Source organism: Lactuca sativa, chromosome 9, assembly GCF_002870075.4.
Source record: "Lactuca sativa cultivar Salinas chromosome 9, Lsat_Salinas_v11, whole genome shotgun sequence".
Lineage (NCBI taxonomy): Eukaryota > Viridiplantae > Streptophyta > Magnoliopsida > Asterales > Asteraceae > Lactuca > Lactuca sativa.
The window spans coordinates 84,222,889-84,242,708 of NC_056631.2; the positions used below are offsets into that span (position 1 = coordinate 84,222,889).

At 33.7% G+C, this 19,820-nt stretch overlaps 2 protein-coding genes across 3 annotated transcripts; both read left to right on the plus strand.

Moving 5' to 3' along the window:
* The first annotated feature begins 7,422 nt into the window (after positions 1–7,422).
* LOC111896799 (DEAD-box ATP-dependent RNA helicase 18) lies at positions 7,423–10,379 on the plus strand. Its single transcript, XM_023892787.3, has 11 exons — positions 7,423–7,736; positions 7,833–8,069; positions 8,149–8,394; positions 8,476–8,555; positions 8,632–8,737; positions 8,891–9,004; positions 9,100–9,198; positions 9,273–9,362; positions 9,440–9,546; positions 9,626–9,769; positions 9,840–10,379. Exons 1-11 carry the CDS (start codon positions 7,467–7,469, stop codon positions 10,105–10,107), a joined length of 1,761 nt encoding a protein of 586 aa, XP_023748555.1. The 5' UTR covers positions 7,423–7,466; the 3' UTR covers positions 10,108–10,379.
* A 1,498-nt stretch (positions 10,380–11,877) lies between these two features.
* On the plus strand, positions 11,878–17,745 carry LOC111896846 (uncharacterized). 2 transcript variants are annotated; one of them, XM_023892827.3, is made up of 11 exons: positions 11,878–12,115; positions 12,582–12,669; positions 12,742–13,035; positions 13,129–13,278; positions 13,368–13,508; positions 13,594–13,650; positions 13,772–13,910; positions 13,977–14,081; positions 14,535–14,725; positions 17,219–17,260; positions 17,393–17,745. In XM_023892827.3, exons 1-11 carry the CDS (start codon positions 12,003–12,005, stop codon positions 17,513–17,515), a joined length of 1,443 nt encoding a protein of 480 aa, XP_023748595.1. In that variant the 5' UTR covers positions 11,878–12,002; the 3' UTR covers positions 17,516–17,745. The 2 variants fall into 2 exon arrangements, with proteins under 2 accessions (XP_023748595.1, XP_052623544.1); XM_052767584.1 differs by lacking the exon at positions 12,582–12,669 and having other exon boundaries at positions 11,963–12,115.
* Positions 17,746–19,820: the final 2,075 nt, after the last annotated feature.

A 19,820-nucleotide genomic window follows, 5' to 3' on the forward strand; every position in this document is an offset into this window, starting at 1 on the left:
TTTATTAATATTTCGAAAGTTCAAGTGTGACAATCTTCTATGCCAAAGCCAGCTGAGATCATTAGAAGCTTTTGATAGTAAACACACAGCTGGTTTTCCCATAATTGGTTTGATGTCCAGTGTAAACATATAACCATATCTTTTGGATTTGAGAAGTATTTCATTTTACTTCGCATTTGAAATGATACTTCCTTCTTCATTAAATACAACTTGATTTCCAGTACCAACAACAAGTTGTGACACGCTTATCAAATTATGTTGAAGTCCTTCAACATAAGCAACTCTGTTCACAGTGAATTGTCCATTTGTGACTTTCCCATATCCTTTTACTTGACACTTTTGATTATTTCCAAATTTGACTACTCCTGCATTTTCCAAGCTTCTATAATCTCGCAAGTTTTCCTTTCTTCCAGTCATATGACGAGAGCAACCACTATCAATATACCATTTCGTATCATATTGCTCGTCACACATCACCTGCATTTATTGAAAGAATTTAGGAACCCAAGACTTGTTAGGTCCATCATTAGTAGAATGAAACAAATTCTTGGAATTTAAAAACCATGTTTTCACTTTGTTTGTGACAGAATCCATTATATCAACATCATCAGATCTAGATATTGAGATATAGTCATTCAATAGTTTTGGATTTCCATTGATTGTAATCTTATCCTTCACAACATTCGCATTTTTGATAACTGGTTTCCATTTTTGAACCGGAACTTACGAATGATGAGATGATGAACTAGCAGTGGAAGAGTTATTTGCGAACTTGTCAAATGCATTCTTGATTTGTTTCTCTGAAAACTTCCCACTTTGATATTTTCTTCCTTTCCCTTCAAACCAACGATTTATCGTACTTACATCAGATTTTCCTTTTGTATATGAAACTTTGGTCGGTTTTGAGACTGAAGGATTTGGAAAATTTTGGTTGTTTTGGTGAAAATTTCACTTTTGCTTGAGTTGAATTTTTCAAACTTGATGAAGTATTCGTGAATTTGTCAACATTTTGAAACTTTTGATTATTTGCAAATTCTTGCGAATTCTCAAATTTTCGATTGTTGTCATATTTGCGAACATATGAAATTTTGTCAACAAAATTTATTGATTTATGAAAACTCGAATCTGTTTGTTTATTTTTGCTTTGAAATTTTGATGATGTTGTTTTTGAAATTTGTTCTTTTTCAGCTCTTGGTTTGTCATTAGACACAACTTGCCAGAAAATTTCTTTTCTTGCTTTTCTTTTTGAAACATTATTTTCTGTTGAATAATTTCCAACCATCAATTTGAATTCATGAGAATTTAATTTCACTTCAGACTTTGGTTTTTCCATTTTTTCAAAAATTTTGTTTGGTTTTTCATCTTTAACCACCCATTTTTGTAATGATCTTTGTTTTTGAAACACATAAGAATTTTGAGTTAAATTGTTTTCTTTTGTGTTTTGATTTGCGAAAAAACCTTCTGTGGTTGACTTTAAATTATCTTTTTCAATCATTTTGTTGAATTCAGGATGAACTTTCTCAGCATTTCCAGTAGTGACAAAAACTTGATTTGGAAAAATGGTTTTATCAGTGCATACAAAATTTGGATATACCACAGTGTTGGTTTCCAAATAATGTGCGCCTTTCTCATTTAAAATATTGTCAAATTCTTTTGTATTCTCAAACACTTGATCAACCACAACTCGTTGAGGTGTTTCATTTGAATCTTTCTTTTCTTCTTTGTTTTCATCAGTATCATCAGATTTCCAGCTTTCAACTTCCACATTATCAAACTTACAATGTTGCGAAGTTGAAGGTTTATCAATTTCATCATCTACTATTGAATCAACTATTATTTCTTTACCTTTGATCTTAGATGTGATATTAATGATTGACAATTGAGAACAATCAACCTCTTCTTCCTCTTCTATCTCACTGATTTCATTCACATTATCTGAATTTTCATCAATATCAGCATAATTGAATTGTGAGGCAAGAGTTGAATTTTCTGTTTTCTTTAAGATTTTCACTTGTTCACTCTTTGTCAAACTCTCATTGACAATGTTAACCAACTCATCAGCATTCAGAAATTCATCAATTTTGACAATTCCGTATGGATATCTATCATCAGGTATTTTGTCAAATTGAGCTATTGTACTTTCGCAATCATAAGAAACAACATCAACTCTTTCACGTTCATACTCAAGAAAAGGTAAAAGTTTCCTATGTTGTTCCTTGCTAATGTCAGAAGAATGATGTAAAGCAGTTAATTTTGCATTCAATCTTTTGGCAGAATTACAATATATGTTCATTTGTGCTAGTAACAACCTAACATCGTTTGTAAGATTATTCCTATCACAATCTATATTTTTGATCTGCATTTCAAGTTTTTCTACTCTGCTCCTCTTTATTTCTAATTCTCTCCGTGTCTCACCTAGTTGCAAATTTAATTTTTGAGCTTCAGTACTAGCAGACACAATAACAGAATCGAAATAAGCCACAATATCATCAAATGAAACAATTTCAACATCATAAGCAGATAATGGAATATTAAAAGATTCAAGTATTGCACGTACCTTGGTTGTCATGGGTGATTTGTCTGTGGATTTGGATACGAAGCATCTCCCTGAAATGTCATCTTCACAATCTTCAAAACTTGCGAACATTGCTCCATGTGTGGGATGCCTCATTTCCTCGTCATCAGATCCTGAAGACCAGATCTGATACGTTCCACTCTCTTCATCAGCAGATTCACCCTTCGCAACCAAAGACACTCCTTTGGTCTTAGCACGTATCTCTTCAATCTTTTCAGAGTAGTATGCTTCATCTTTAACTTTTTCTTTCTTCTCTTCTTTCTTTCTCAACATGCAATCGGCTGCGAAGTGATTCGCACCGTTGCAGTAGTGACAGTAAATTCCTGAATCACCTTTCAACTTCTTCTCTTCTTTCGCATCTTTTTGTTTCTCATCAGCTTTCTCCAATTTCTTCCTCTCCTCCCCTCCAGTTCTTGTGACTGCATTTTTCACATCACTAGCCATTCCTTTTGGATAAAAAGGCTTTTTGAAAAACTTCTTAACTCTGTTGTTTGAATAGAATGTCACAGCTTCATCATCAGAGTTCATCAAAAATTCTTCTTCATCTGAACCATCCTTTTCATTAACATCAGTTTCTGATACCTTTGAAACAAGAGCCAAAGGACCTCCAATACTCTGTTTTGATTCTTCATACATTTCTGAAACCTCACATTCATGTATTTTCATTTGATTGTAGAGATCATTCAATTTAGTTGTATCAAAACTCTGTTGATTCTTAATCATCATGCTCACACTTCGCCATTCCTTGCGAAGACCCATAATGAAAGTTAAATTGAACTCCATGAGAGACCTAGTGATTCCATACCTATTAAAGCGAAACATAAGCTCATTCAGACAATCATAGTAATTTTCAAGAGTTTCTGCATCCTTTTGTCTGAATTCCTTCAGTTCAACTAGACATTGCTTCACAGAGTTGATCTTCGTCTTTTCGCTACCTTGATACTTCTCTTTTAGAGTGTTCCAGATCTCCTTGGCTGTTTTACAACTACGGATGTAATTGTAAACCACAGGAGGTAGAGCACCTCTTAGTTCCCTCATGCACCTCTTTTCATTATTCTTCAACCGTTTTTCTTGATCAACAACTTCAGTAGATGTAGTGGATGAACCAATTGGTTGAACATTAACAGGAGCTTGCACTGTTCCATCAATACAATTCCAAAGTTCTTCATTAATTCCAAAGTTCTTCATCAATTCCATTTAAGTAATCTTCCATTCTATCAACCCACTGATCATAGTATTCTGGAATTAACATTGGAATTTTGGTTGAGGAACCAAGCAAGTGAGAGAAGGAAGTCATTGTATTAATGTTGAAGTTCGCCATTGATGAACACATAAATTTTCAGAAAGCGTTGAAAAACTTGATGAAATAGAGAATTTGATCAATTGAATTGATCACAAATCACTAATCGATTACTCGACTTAACAATTCAAAGACAGAATCAATTCAAATATGAAGATCAAATGTGATTTTCAAAACCAAAATGCGCGGAAATTTTGAGTAAAATTGCAACTCAAAAAGCAAATGATTCTAACACGAAAATCAGATCGAAGCAGTTTGAATCCTGCTCTGATACCAATTGATGAGAATTGTTATCGAGATTTGAGAAAGCAAAGTTTGATTTGAGTAATTGAAGATTTAGAACACGAAGAGTAAATATTAATCAGATCTCATATTGATTAAGACTGATTACAAAATAAGCAGAAAAGAGATATCAATTACGAAAAGTCTCACTCTACTTCTAACCTCAGTCCCTATTTATAGGGAACATGAGTGTACAAAAAATATACTAAGTCTAGACATTACACTTCGCATAAAGATGACTTAGTAAAATAATAATAAAATGCGAAACTATACAAAACACTATTCGACTTTTACAATTTTACATCTACACATCCTAACTACCAGGATGCAAACATATAGCAAAGCAACAACATCACAACTACCCAGATTTCTATCCGATAAAGGGTTGGCCTTGGTGCCTTAGACCCTGTTGATATAGTGAGGATAACTCACCTCGCAACTGCTGACTGAAGAGATAAGATCACGTTGCTCCAACCTTCAACACGAACTCCACCACTGATCAATACCAAATGACTGAACTCAATAGATACCAATAATTACCAAAATACCCTTGGAAGTCAACCGGTCAGCTCTTGGTCAATGTCAAAGTCCTCAGTCAAAGTCAACCTTCCTGACTGACTCTACTCGTCGAGTCAACCCTCTAACTCGTCGAGTCCCTATGCTCTGAAAACTCCCATGATGCGAATCAACTCGCCGAGTCGCCCCAAGACTCGCCGAGTCCAACAACTCTGAATCCCTTCACGCTCAACTCACCGAGTCATCCCTCGACTCACCGATTCACCGATCAACTAGAAAAGGTTAGGACTCTACGACCATACTCGACGAGTCCAAGAACAGACTCGCCGAGTCCAAGGCAATATTCAACAGACTCGTCGAGTTGTTCTTCCAGCTCGTCGAGTCCATGCACATATTCCTACTACTCATCGAGTTCACCCATGTGACTCGCCGAGTCTCTTCAGTTCTCATTCCATACAGAGGCTTTTCAAGTCATGTAGGGACTCAAATCTATAGATCCACTCTTCTACAGCCTAGCCCTCACATAAAGTTGCAAACTTTACGTGAAACCAAGGAGATATAAGCTCAAAACACTCTAGGGCTAAGGCTAAAGACGAAAGGGCTTCACCAATAACTCTTAAACAAGAACTTTATGACATATAGGACCATCACAAGCTTAGATCTGAAGTAGCATCCTCAGATCCAAGCTTCTATCTCGAATTAGTTCTCATATCAATCACCATACATGAATCCATGAAGAAATAGCTTAAGGAAATGGTTCCTTACCCCTGAAATGAGCCCAACCAACTGTAGATTTCTGATCTCCCCAAGCTTCCTGATACAAGCCTCCAAACCTTCAAGCTTCAATACCAAAGATCCTCCTCCAAGCTTTAATTCACTCACAATGGGGCTTCCTCACAAATTAGGGTTTCTGGATCTCAAATGGGCAGCAAAGAGGCTGAGGGGAAAACATAAGGTTCTTTATATAGGGTGCAAACCCTGAAAATAGGGTTTCTCATTCCAGCACCGACTCGCCGAGTCGGTCACTTAGCACGTGACCAAAACGTGACTCGACTCGCCGAGTCTATCCATAGACTCACCGAGTCGATCTTCCTTAATGACACCAAGAACCCTGAACTTGCACTTCTGAACTCGGGGTGTTACAGGAAGAAGAAGGATATGAGGAACAAAAGGGTAGAGTCGGTGAAGGTGCAGTGACAGTACCGCAAGGGCTCAGAATGAACATGGGAGCCGAAGGATGAGATGAGGGAGCACTACCAAGAGCTATTTCCAGACGCAGCAGACTTCGAGGACTAAGTCTAAAATAAGTGGGGGAGATTTGTAACGCTCAGTTCCTGGTATGTATTTTAAATCAAATTTTATTCACTTTTGTATGGAAACTCGACGAGTTGGAGCCCCAAACTCGTCGAGTATGAATGGAATTTGGATGTGGGATGTAAAGCTTACTCAATGAGTTGAGAACCTCAACTCGATGAGTAGGACCAGCAGAGTGAAACCCTAATTTTTAGGGTTTAGCAGTTCCCTATTTAAACACCTTAACCTCCAAAGGCTGGCCTCATTTACAACCTCCAAGTCCTAAACCCTATTGCCTTGTGTGAGCTTGTGAGTATTTTTTGAGAGAAAACTTGTGCATTTGAAGCTTGTGGAAAAAGAAGAAAAAGCTTGAGGAATCAAGAATAAGAGAGTAGATCCAGAAACTTCACTCCATTTGCAACATTTTCTAGTAAGCAAGCCCATGACAGGATGAAAACCAGTTTGGCATGCGTAATCTGGGAGGATTGATATCAAGGTTTCATGGGGGGCCTCGGTACGTCGCACTAACAAGAAGTGGTACCGAATTTAAGTATGTGACAATCTGCTTACTTTTAGGTGGATTAAAAAAAAGCAAGTGAAAGAAATATACATAAGTTATCTTTTTACCCATAGTTTCTTTCTAATGAAAGAACATAAATGTAAAAAAAATATTGATTTCCTTCTATTTCCTTGTAACATGAGAATATTCATTTTCCTCAAACTCAAAAACACAATTAATTACTTTTATTTTCCCATTCCTTTCCATATATTTCCTTTTCTTTTATTAGATAAAATGTAAGAAAAAGTATAATAGCTTTATTCATTATACACATACATGATTAACGCCTCAAAGTTGAAACAAAATGTTTTCTTCTATTTATTGGTTCACTAGTGACATTCTTTAGTTTGTGGATAAAGATGGAAAAATAATAGGAAAATAGAAGTAATTAATTGTGTTTTTAGAGGAGCAATTCTCTCCTTTCTAAACAGGAGCTTGTTCCGCGCCTTCCAAATCAACCAAAGAGCAAGATAAATCAAAGCTAACCTTAAAAGAGTGTATCTCCTGTTCTGATTTTTAGACTTCAACACCTCAAGAAGTTCAACAAGATTGCAAGGTTTCACAGGGAGAACACCACACCACGCTCCAAGCCAGTTCCAAATGGTTTTAGCATACACGTACGAAAAGAAAAGATGGTCAATAGATTTGTTAACATCATTGTATAAACAACATGGGGAAGAGCTAACATGAATCCCATGTTGGAAAATAAAAGCCTCCAAACATAACAGTTCACTACATGACAAAGTTATTTTGTATAGCATCAACAAAAACTTTAAGGACTAAATTCTAACATTTCTGTATATTACGAGTACAACAAATAAAAAAACAAAAGTATATGGGTGTAAACTGCAACATTTTTAAGAAACCAGGGGATTCGTTTAAATACCATAAACCCAAACCCTTTTCTTCCTCCCCGTCCACCGCCGTTAACCGAAACAGCCATGGCGTCAACGGAATCTTCGAATCCAAACAGAGCATTAACTGATACTCGTTTCTCCGACCTCAATCCGCCGCTTTCCGATGAAGTCCTCGACGCCCTCTCTACTTCAGGCTTCGATTTCTGCACTCCCGTTCAGGCAGCCACTATACCCTTGTTATGCAGCTACAAGGATGTCGCGGTCGACGCCGCCACCGGTTCGGGCAAAACCCTAGCATTTGTTGTTCCACTCGTCGAGATCCTCCGTCGCACAACGTCTGTTAAACCTCACCAGGTACCTCCTAATCCCTAAGGCAGACATACCCGACTATAGCTCTTAGCTTTTGTGGTGAATTGGCTTTCTGGTGCTTAATCGTTTCGATGTCTACAGGTCCTGGGAATTATCATATCTCCAACGAGAGAATTATCATCACAAATATTCCATGTTGCACAACCGTTTATTTCATCACTGTCAGATGTTAAGCCAATGCTTCTCGTTGGGGGATCAGAAGTTAAAGTAGACATGAAGAAAATTGAAGACGAAGGAGCGAATTTGTTAATAGGAACACCTGGAAGACTACATGACATAATGGAACGCATGGATATCTTGGATTTTCGTAATCTTGAGGTGATTGTTCTCTTCCCATTCATGATCATCTATATCCTCTTTGTAAACTAATTCTAGAAACAACTTTGTGGGTTTACAGATTTTGATTTTGGATGAAGCTGATAGACTACTGGATATGGGGTTTCAAAAGCAGATAAATTCTATTATATCTCGCTTACCCAAGCTTCGTAGAACTGGTCTTTTTTCAGCTACTCAAACAGAAGCTGTTGAAGAACTATCAAAAGCAGGATTAAGAAATCCTGTAAGAGTTGAAGTTCGTGCAGAAACAAAATCATTAGAACATGCAGCAACCTCATCAAAAACACCCTCAGGCCTTCACATTGAGGCATGTATGCAGCTAAAGTTTCACCTTTTATACAATATTTCGATTTCCTATATTTACTCGTTGTAATTTTGTGAATTGCAGTTTATCAAATGTGAAGCAGATAAGAAATCATCACAGCTTGTGGACTTCTTTATTAAGAACAAGTCTAAGAAGATGATAGTGTGAGTTGGTTTTAAGTGCTTTCTGGATGACCAAGGGTAAAACGGTAAATAATGAATGTCTTTTATCTATCTACAGGTACTTTATGACATGTGCTTGTGTGGATTATTGGGGAGTTGTACTTCCACAGCTTACTGCATTGAAGGGGGTGTCTTTAATTTCTCTTCATGGGAAGATGAAACAGGTAAAGACCATGAAACTAAGGGTCTATTTGAAATGATGGAATCAAGGAGGAATGGAATGGTTCGTTTCAATGGAATCTTCAATTCCATTCCTTCATACCAAAAACTAAGAAGAATCGTGTCTAATGTTTATGTTCTTTATATTACTCTGTTAGATAGCAAGGGAGAAAGCCTTGGCTTCATTTACATCTCTTCAGGATGGAATCCTTCTGTGCACTGATGTTGCAGCTCGTGGACTTGACATTCCAGGGGTTGATTGCATAGTGCAGGTACACCGGAATGGAATCAGTCATTCCATTCCATGATTTTTTACTTACTTTTATAAAAACAAAATTTTACTAATATCTTCATATGTTAATTGCAGTATGATCCTCCTCAAGACCCTAATGTATTCGTTCACAGAGTTGGGAGGACTGCTAGATTAGGGCGTCAAGGAAGTGCCATTGTTTTTCTTCTACCAAAGGTTTTGACTTTTTACAATTTTGCCCTCAAGAGTAAAACCTTATTTTCCTTATATATTTTTTTAAAACATCATAGGAAGAAGCATATGTGGAGTTTTTGCGCATTAAAAGGATTCCGTTAGAAGAGAAAATGTGCTGCGAAGATGCGCTTGATGTGGTTCCCCTTGTAAGTCTTCAAAAATTTACAGTTTTCACCCTTCTATTTTGTTTATTTCTGATTTACCCCCTTTGTCGTTTATTCAGATACGTGATGCTGCTAAGAAAGATCGTGATGTGATGGAAAAAGGTCTAAGGGCATTTGTGTCCTACATTCGTGCTTATAAAGAACATCATTGCAATTTCATTCTCAGGTTGCTTTTTGATGCCATGTAGATTATTAATGTGATGTTTATTTTTTTTTTTTGGGTTTGACTTTTTTTGACTTTTCAGATGGAAAGATCTAGAGATTGGAAAGTTAGGGATGGGGTATGGTTTATTACAGCTACCTTCAATGTCAGAGGTAAAACAAAATTCACTTTCTACAGCGGGTTTTATTGCTGTTGAAGATTTAAATCTTGAAGAGATCAAGTTCAAGTAAGTTTTTATTAATCTCTTACACCTTGAGTATATAATAATAATAATAATAATAATAATATTGGTCTAGGGATAAATCTCGAGAGAAACAAAGAAAGAAAAACTTGCAAATAAAGAAAGAGAAGCCACAAGAAGAAAAAACCCACAAGGCTAAAGCTGCTATGAAGAACGTGACTATGGTGATGAAGAAGAGAACAGCTAAACAAAGACGTGCTAAACAGTCTGCTGAGGATGATGATGAACTTACTAGAGATTATCGCCTTTTGAAAAAGCTTAAAAAGGGGGCTATTAATGAAACCGAGTTTGCTAAACTAACTGGAACTGAAGACTTGCTTTGAGTTGAGATGGAGGCTATGCTTTGGCGACTTGTACATTGATGTACAAGTACCTGAATGCAGTAGTATTTAGAGAGATTATGCAGAGAAGAAAGAGAGTGATTTTTGTTTAGGGTGGATTTGGTCGTTTAATTTTGTTTCAATTTTGTGGATTAGATTAGGAGAAAAAGAAAAGTATAGTTATTGCTGCATGTAATGACAAAATAGTTGTAAGTCGGAAAACAAACCATGTTTTGATTTTTTTTATCAAATGAAAAATTAATGTATTGAAATTATGCACCTCATTTTAATTTAAGAGATATTGAAGAGAGATATCTCATGGATTTGTTTCCAATGCTCCTTCCTCCTTTGTCGCTCTGATCTTCGGCTCACTTTCAAATGGTAAGTGATCCCTGATTGTGGTAAAACATTGTGTGATCTTTGATTCTTTGTGTATACATATGAATATCTTCACAACATCTGATCTTTGATTCTCTTTGTATGTCTATGAATATATTTTCTGAACTAAACAAACCTTTGTAGAAGAGTTTGATATATTTATGTCAAATTGGAATAATATAGTATATTAAACAACTATATTTTAGCATAATTGAGGTGAATTTGAGTTGTTTTATCAATCGAAGAGAATTGCGCTTAGGTATATAAAAAAACACATGGTTGCCTTGGAATGAACAATGTGTTAGTTCTTAGACAAAAATGAATCATACATTTTCAAAGGCATGTCAAACCCCACACCCAACAATCCGACTCAAATGCTGTGAAATGAGCATCTTCACCCCCTCACTTGTCTATACCATACGTTTTTTACAAAACAAAGTCATCGATTAATTCCATACTCATTTCTGAAGAACGATTTAAAGAATAATTCATTTCTCGTTAATTTTTTTTTAATCTAAATTTTGATATTGCCTTTCATCTAAACTAGGAAAAGGTCCGTGCTTTGCACGGGTCATTCTTTTTAGAAAAAAAATGAAAGATAGAAGAATATGTTTGACAGAAATTTCAAAGAATAAAAAAAAATGATAGAAGAATACGGTAGACGAAAATGATAAAGAATAAAGAAAAATGGTTGTAAAGAAGTAAAAGTGAAAGTTTAGTGGCAAAAATATAAAGAAGTAAAAAAAAGTGGCAAAATTATAAAAATATAAAATTTGTTGAAACTTTAGTGGCAAAATTATAAAAAAGTAAAATAAAGTGGTCAAATTATGAAGATGAGAAGTTTCAACACTAAAATTAAAATGTAGAAAAGATGTATCAAAAGTCCTAAAATATAAAAAAGATGTGGCAAAAGTCAGAAATAGAAAAGAATACTGTTATTTTCCTGCGATTTAATATATATAGTTAATTATTCAAAATATAAAATTTAATCATACTCCAGAAACTTGAGGCTCATTTTATTGTGTATGGACAAAGAATAAACAAAGTTATCAATCCATCCCCACTCATTTGAATTACCCAGTTATTTTTTTTGTCATTCAACTTCCTTCAACATTTATAACAGATTTTCTACTTCCGATTTGAAGTAAATTAGAATTTGTTGAAAAAAGAAACTGAATTTTAAGATTTTAATATATAAAATTACAATTTAATCATTAATTGGTTTTAATATATAAAAACACAATTTCATCATTAATTTTAATATATAAAATTACAATTTAAGATTTTGATTATTAAAATGTAAGTTACGAGTTTGAGAACAATGCAAACACCCCATTGGTTGGTCCATATGACTTACGTGTACCGCGTCACACCGAACTGCCAAAGTCCAGTTAAACTGACAATAACTTCCACCTAATTCTGTTGTCCTCCTCGTCGACTTCCACAACTTCTTCCCATAATCGTCTCATTTTCCCTCCAACGAATATCGACGGCGTGTTTGTGTTTGTATATCTGTAACAATGGAGAATCGAGCAATGTTAGGGTTTACGATATTGTTATTATGCTATGATTCATTTGCTTCAAATGCTGAAGAAGCATTCGACATTCGTCATCATCTGTCTACTGTAACAAGGTAAATTCTCGATTAATGCACTCGATTTTATCATCATTTTGCCTCTACTGTGTAATTTCTTTTGGCTTAATAGACGAACATGCATACAAAATCCGGGTGGAAGATTCAAATGTTATTGATAGGGTTTATAATTTGTGTCTGTAATAGTATTCCTCAACGAAATTCTCAGGTTCAATTAGGGTGAAGAGCGTATCGATGAATTTTGTTTGCTGAAAGAAAATAATTTCAATTTTGAATGTTAATTGAGAGAATAGAACACTGTTTTTGCTCTGTTTAATATTATTATTATTATTATTATTATTATTATTATTATTATTATTATTGTCTTAATTTGAGTTTATATCGTTATCAGAAAAGCAAGTATAGATACTTCTTTAAATCCCCTTCTTCCACACCAACTTTCGGATGAACAACCTGATTCGGTTCATCTGTAACCTTCATAGCGATTAGTATACTTTCTGTGCAGATATCATGTTGTAAAAGAGAAGAAGAAGAATTTTCTCGCTTCACCAAGTATTCCTAATCAATGTTCTCCTATCCACCTAAATCTTGTGGTATTTCCCCTTTATAATCACAAGTCAGTATCATCAACTTCATGCTGATCAATGTTCTCCTATTGTATTCAGGCAAGGCATGGAACTCGAGATCCTACCAAAAAATGGATCAAAGACATGGACACTTTATCAATTCGACTTAAATCCCTAGTAAAAAACGCAAAAGAAAGAGGCTCATCTCTTGAGAATCTTCCTCCCTGGTTACAGAATTGGAGTTCACCATGGAAGGGGAAAACAAGAGGTGGATATTTAGTACCTGAGGGAGAAGATGAATTGTATAATCTTGGAATCAGAATCAAGGAAAGGTTTCCAGAACTTTTTAGTGACAATTATCATCCTGATATATATCACATAAGGGCAAGCCAGGTTAGCAACCATTGTTAACTTTTATCTGATTACATAATAACATCACATGTTTTGTGATTACACCAAAAGCTAATGAAATTTAGGGTGAATTAGGTTCCAAGGGCATCAGCTAGTGCTGTGGCATTTGGCATGGGGATTTTTAGTGGTCAAAAAGAAGGAAAGCATCGAGCTTTTGCTGTTGCTTCTGAAAGTCGTGCAAATGATATAATGTTGAGATTTCATGATTGTTGTCAGAACTACAGGGTACATAATATAACATAAGCAAACTTCCTTTGTTATTATTTTGTATAATATGCAAATAGTTCAGTAGAAGTGTTTCACTTTGGGTGCAGGAAATAACAAAAAATCAGGAATCTGTTGTTCAAAAGCTTAAACAGCCTGTATTAGATGAAATCAAAGGGTCATTAACAACGCGATATGAGCTTAATTTCACATTGAATGATATTTCTTCATTGTGGTTTCTTTGCAAACAGGTAATAACTGACTCTAATACTCATGGAGTTTGAAATATTTATTTCTTATTTGTTTGACAAATGCTGTGTTCTATTTATATCGTAGGAAGCATCTTTGTTTAACATAATTGATCAAGCTTGTGGCCTTTTCACTAATGATGAGGTACATCATTACTCTTTAAACTCACACCTAATTATGTCTATAATTGGGTAGTTTTTTCAAAGTACTATGTCAAAATAATAAAAAAAAAAAGTTGAAAGACAATGCTATAGTGGAATTATAGGTAAATTTGTTGGAGTGGACAGATGATACTGAAACATTCATATTGAGGGGTTATGGAAATTCACTAAATTATCGAATGGGAGTTCCCTTACTGGAAGATGTCATTTCATCCATGGAGCAGGCGATTATAGCAAATAAGGGTACTCATGTCATTTTACATTTTTATTTACATCAATGGTTTTATATTAAATATAAGCTCCATGTAGAAAGACATGCACCTGGGAGTTATGAGAAAGCAAGACTACGGTTTGCTCATGCAGAGACTTTGGTCCCTTTTTCATGTTTGATTGGTCTCTTTCTTGATGAATCTGGTGAGTTCTTTGACTTTTTTGTTTGGTTAGATGGAACTGAATGACAAAGGAATGGAATGGTTGATTACCATTCCATTGTCAGTTTGTCATGTTTAGTTACTCTATTGGAATCGTATTCCTAAAGCAATGCGTCATTCTTTTCCATATTATCAACCGAACAACATTTTTTGGTGGGAATGGAATCATGCTTTCCATTCCTTCCTTCCTTCATTCATGCATACCAAATAGTACCTTAGGGTGTGTTTAGTTGGATGGAATGGAACGATGAAGGAATGGAATCGTGTTTTCCATTCCTTCCTTCATTCATGCATAAACAACTTTTTTTTCATTTCAACGGAATGAACCATTCCATTCCATTCCTTTTCTGTTTCCATCATCCGAAACAATTAATCCTTATTCAATTTAAAGTTATATTTTTCTTTTTAATGATTATTATTTGGTAAAACATTACAGAGTTTGAGAAACTACAAAGAGAAGAGACCATGGAACTCCCTCCAAAACCTCCACAAAAAAGAATTTGGAAGGACAGCGAGGTGGCACCTTTTGGTGGGAATAATGCTTTAGTGTTGCACCATTGTCCATCAAACAATGAAACCAAATACTTTGTGCAAGTTCTACACAATGAACAACCAATGCCCATGGCTGTAAGATTTTCTTTCTTTCATTCTTTCTGTATCTTGTTTATTTTCAAATTTCTAAATAGTACGATTAAATCAGATTTTTTCTTTCAAAGTCATGGGTGTGTTAGTCTGTTTGGTATGATGGAATGGAATCATAAATGAATCGAATGAACAGAGTAATAGAATGAGTAAGGTGATGGAATGGATCATTACATTCCATAGTCATGTTTCGTTGGTTTCAAGGAATGGAATGAGTCATTTAAACATGTGTGTGTGTATATATATATATATATATATATATATATATATATATATATATATATATATATATATATATATATATTTAAATTGATACATAAAAAAAGTTATTTTATAAAGATAAAACTACAAAATGGTCCCTGTGGTTTACCAAAGGTTACAAACTAAGTCCCTGCTAACTTTTTGACGTAGATGGTCCCTATGGTTTGCAAAACTTGCATAAATGGTCCTTTTTGCTAACACCGTTAGTTTGGGTTAGTTAGTGTGAGGGTAATTTGGTCTTTTTAGGTTGTAGGGGCTGAGTTTATGATCATGAATAAACCATAGGGACAATTTAAGTAATTTTGTCAATATTTTATGTTTATGGTCTGTGGCTTTTCCACCCCTTTACTTTTTAAATTTTCACTTTGACCCTTTCACTTTGAACTTTATAAAATGTTATTTTCACCACTTTATTTTCTAAACTTTCGTGTTTACCCCCGTAATTTATATAATTTGATTTTCTTTAGTGACTTTCATTCCTTAACCTAAAAAAAAACTATTTTTACATGTTTATTTTTATATATGTGTTGGTATAAAATCAAGATGTAATTTTTTTTAAGAACTTACTTTTTTATGCACGCGTCGTTTAAATTGGAGCCTGTCTATGTTTTGATGTAATTTTTTTTACGTTTCCGTGCTTAATTTTATGTACGTTTCGTATGTATGGGTCGGGTCACATATAATAACTAAATTTCCGACACATACATAGAAATAAGCAAGTAAAAAATTTAGTTTATTTTAGTTAATGAATGAAAGTTACTATATAGGACACGATGCATACATAGAAAATATATATAAATTTAAGCACAAAAACTTAAGAAAAATGTTACGTCGAAACATACATAAACTTGAATATAATACGTTTTTTAGTTATTATATATGACCCGACTCATATGTACAAAACGTATATAAAATTAAACACGAAAACGTACAAAAAATTACTTTGAAACATAGACAGACTCGAATTTAAATGGCACGAGCATAAAAAAGTAACTTCTTAAAAAACAATTAATGAAACGGAAGTTCTAAATTCATGTTGAAACGTTGACTATCTTGAATTTATACCGACACATATATAAAAATAAGCACGTAAAAAATAGTTTTTTTAGGTTAACGAACGAAAGTTATTAAAGAAAATCAAATTATATAAATTACGGGGGTAAACACGAAAAGTTTAGAAAATAAAATGGTGAAAATAACATTTTATAGAGTTCAAACTGAAGGGGTCAAAGTGAAATTTTAAAAAGTAAAGGGTGGAAATGCCACAAACTCATAAACATAAAATATTGACAAAATTACATAAAGGCCCATATGGTTTATTCATGATCACAAACTCGGTCCGTGCAACCTGAAAATACCAAATTACCCTCACATTAATTGACCAAAACTAACGGTGTTGGCAAAATGGACCATCCATGCAAGTTTTGCAAACCATAGGGACCATCTACGCCAAAAAATTTAGCAAGAACTAAATTTGTGACATTTGGTAAACCACAGGGACCATTTTTGTAGTTTTGTATTTTATAAAAACAAAGTTTAGTTAAATAAAGGTATATTGTTAGATAAATGCATATCATCTAAAACTTGTTTATAAAATACATATCATGCAATCTTAAAATAGTATTATAATAAAAAATTGTTTTCCGCATTTTTGGAAAATGAAAAAATTAATTTAGTTAAAGTTTTATTATTTATAAAAAGATTATTATTACGGAAGATAACATATAATTATAATATATCATTCAATTCCCCTCCCCCCATGTTACATCACGAATAATATAATTGACACTTACCGACACTTTACATAGAAATATCCTACCGACACTTTTATAAATAAAATAACACTCCTAATTATTCTACCCCCCCCCCCCCCCCCCCTATTAGCCCATCACATTTTCGAATGCTTCATCCATTCCATTATGTAATTAACAAACTTAGCATAAATCTTTATTTGATTGAAGTTTCTTTATAAAAATAACAGTTATTTTCTTTATTTATCAATTTAGTTATATTTAATATTACCTAACAAGCAATATATTTGAATGATTCATTCCATTCTTTCAAACCAACCAAACATAATAAGAGGATGTAATGATCTATTTCACTCCATTCCTTTGTGATTTCATTCTATCATACCAAATAAACAGTAATACCAATTTGGGATTTAAATTTACTAGAATCTTTAAATCCTTTAATGCTTTTGCTATTATTGTGTAGGGGTGTGGAAAAGCCGATTTTTGTCCTTTTGAAGTTTTCAAGGTAACCCCAAAAAACTGGTTGATCATTTGTTAAAATGTTTAAAATACCATTCGATACGATGAAAAAATAAGATGTATTTAATTCGTTTTATTATTTAAAAAAAAACATATTGTGCATATATGTATGGAGCAGGAGAAAATAGCAAGTCCACATCTGAAACACAACTACAATAACATATGCAAGGGGAAGTTGGAACAGATGGACAATGAATCTTACACCACTAAGTTATTAGAAATGTTAAGTTGGTTTTTTTAGTGAAAGAGTGAAAATATTTAAATTCTTACATATATGAATAGTAGATTCTTAGTTCCGTTTATACCCTTGAAAATGCTTCTTCTTCTTCTTTAGCTTTGGCATGGGGGTATTTATGTAATTAGTGGAGCGCATGAAGCATTCGGAAGATAAGTGTTTGGTAATGTACTAATGTTTTAAATGAAAATGATAATTTTTACTATAAAACCATCAATATACTCGTATTTGCATGATTTGATCGGCAAGTTTATATAACATTGACTTTTTAGAAACAAAACATACAAATATATGGTTGATAAGGGTGTGTTTGATTCACAAATTTCAAAGGAATTCAAATGTAAAATCCAATAAAAATTTTGTTTGGTTGACAAGATTATACGGGGGTGTGCAGAGATACGAGGGTTGAACTGCACGATGAGTCGAGGTACTTTTTGTTGGTTTAGTGTTTAAGTCCATAACTATTTTGGTATGTACTTGACCCGATGGTGCATGAGCCTTTTGGGTTGCCTTCACCAAAGCAACTTGATTGGAGAAATAAATAAAGAGAGAGGTTATTATGATTTATTAATATGTTATAAGAATAATATATTAAAGGAGAAATCATATTTGTTTAATTAATATTGGTCAATAATTAATTAAGAATTAATTTTGTGATCAAGTGTAATTAATTAAACTAGAGGGGCTGAATTGTAATTATGTGATAGTTACAAAATAAGGTAAGGATTATCTTATTAATAGGTTGGACGAATTTAAGGTGATAAGGCCTTGGAATTCGACTAGGATAAGGGTTTTCAAGGCTTATCTTATGGTTACTTGGTGGGCAAGCAACTAGATAAGGATAAGGACTAAAACCCTAATCTTTACACCTATATAAAGAACCCCAAGGCTCATGAATTCGTCTATCTTCCCAAGAGGTTCTAGAGACGAATTCTTATACCTCTCCTCTCTCCTTATACCTTCTCCATTTGCTCTTGGTGTTTGTAAGCCATTAGAGGAGTGACACTTGTGACTCTAAGCCTTCCAAAGTCAATTCAAGGAGGAATTGGGATTGTTATTACTACATAACAATCAAGGTAATATCATAAACCTAATTATATGTTAATATCAATTTCCATATGCTAGAATTAGGATTTATAGTCTTGGATTCAAAGCATGTACAATAGAGAAACCTAGATCCAAGCATTAGGGTTTGTATGAGCACATAGGATGTCTTATGACCAAAACCCATCAGTGGTATCAGAGCCTAGATTGGTTTCTATTGTATTGATGCTTTGTATGTGGAAAAGTTTCGATTTTTGTGTTTCTGGGGGCTGAACTCGTTGAGTTTTTAGGGGAACTCGCCGAGTTCATGATTAACTCGACGAGTCCATGTCTGACTCGACGAGTCGGCTGGTCAGAGTGAGGGAAAACTGAGATTTCTTGCTGTTTTTGCTTAAGGATAGTTACCTTATCATATTAGATCAATATAAATCCGATTTTTTGATATATATATATGACTATATTCTTGATCTAATTGAAGATATTTATCAATTAATAAAATATTTGTTTCCTTATGTGATAAATGATTAATTATTTTAATTAAATTGGTAAATTGTTTTGCAAGAAATCATTAAATAAATCAAATATGGATAATTATGTGATTAAATGTTAATTTAGATTATTTGTTATTTGATCCCTATGCTTTGAAAAGTTTCATATTTTCCCCTTTAGGTTTTATAGTTTAAATTTGAACCCAAAAGTTTTGTTGTTTTGAAATTTAAATAGTTAAAACCCTAATGTTTTGAAAAAGGTTTCAAAACTTGCCCTCAAGTTTTGGAATTTAAATTTTGATTAAATGGTTTAATTTTGATGTATATTTAAATCTTAAACCCTAATGTGTTGAAATGTTTCAAAACTTGCCCTCAAGTTTTGGAATTTAAAAGTTGATTAAAAGTTTAATTAGGAATGTTAAATTCTAAAACCCTAGTATTGTTTTGAAAAAGTTCAAGTCACACCCTTATAGTTTTATTAATTAATTAAGGTGTATAATTAAAAGAGATTTAGTAAATCCATAAAGTCTTGGTTCACAATTTAATTAAATTAAAAGTATAATTATTAAATTAGACCACCTGGTATTTTAAAAGTGTAAAATACACACTATACTATATATAACGTTAAAAGTCTAACATTATGTATGAGTAAAAGTCAGTCTTACCGTTAGTAGGCCTCATTCACGAAGCTGGTCTATAAGGGGTGTTTAAGGAAATTGCCTATAAAATGGCGATTGAATGGGTATCCACTCTTACCCACCGCACTCTTGACTAGTGGA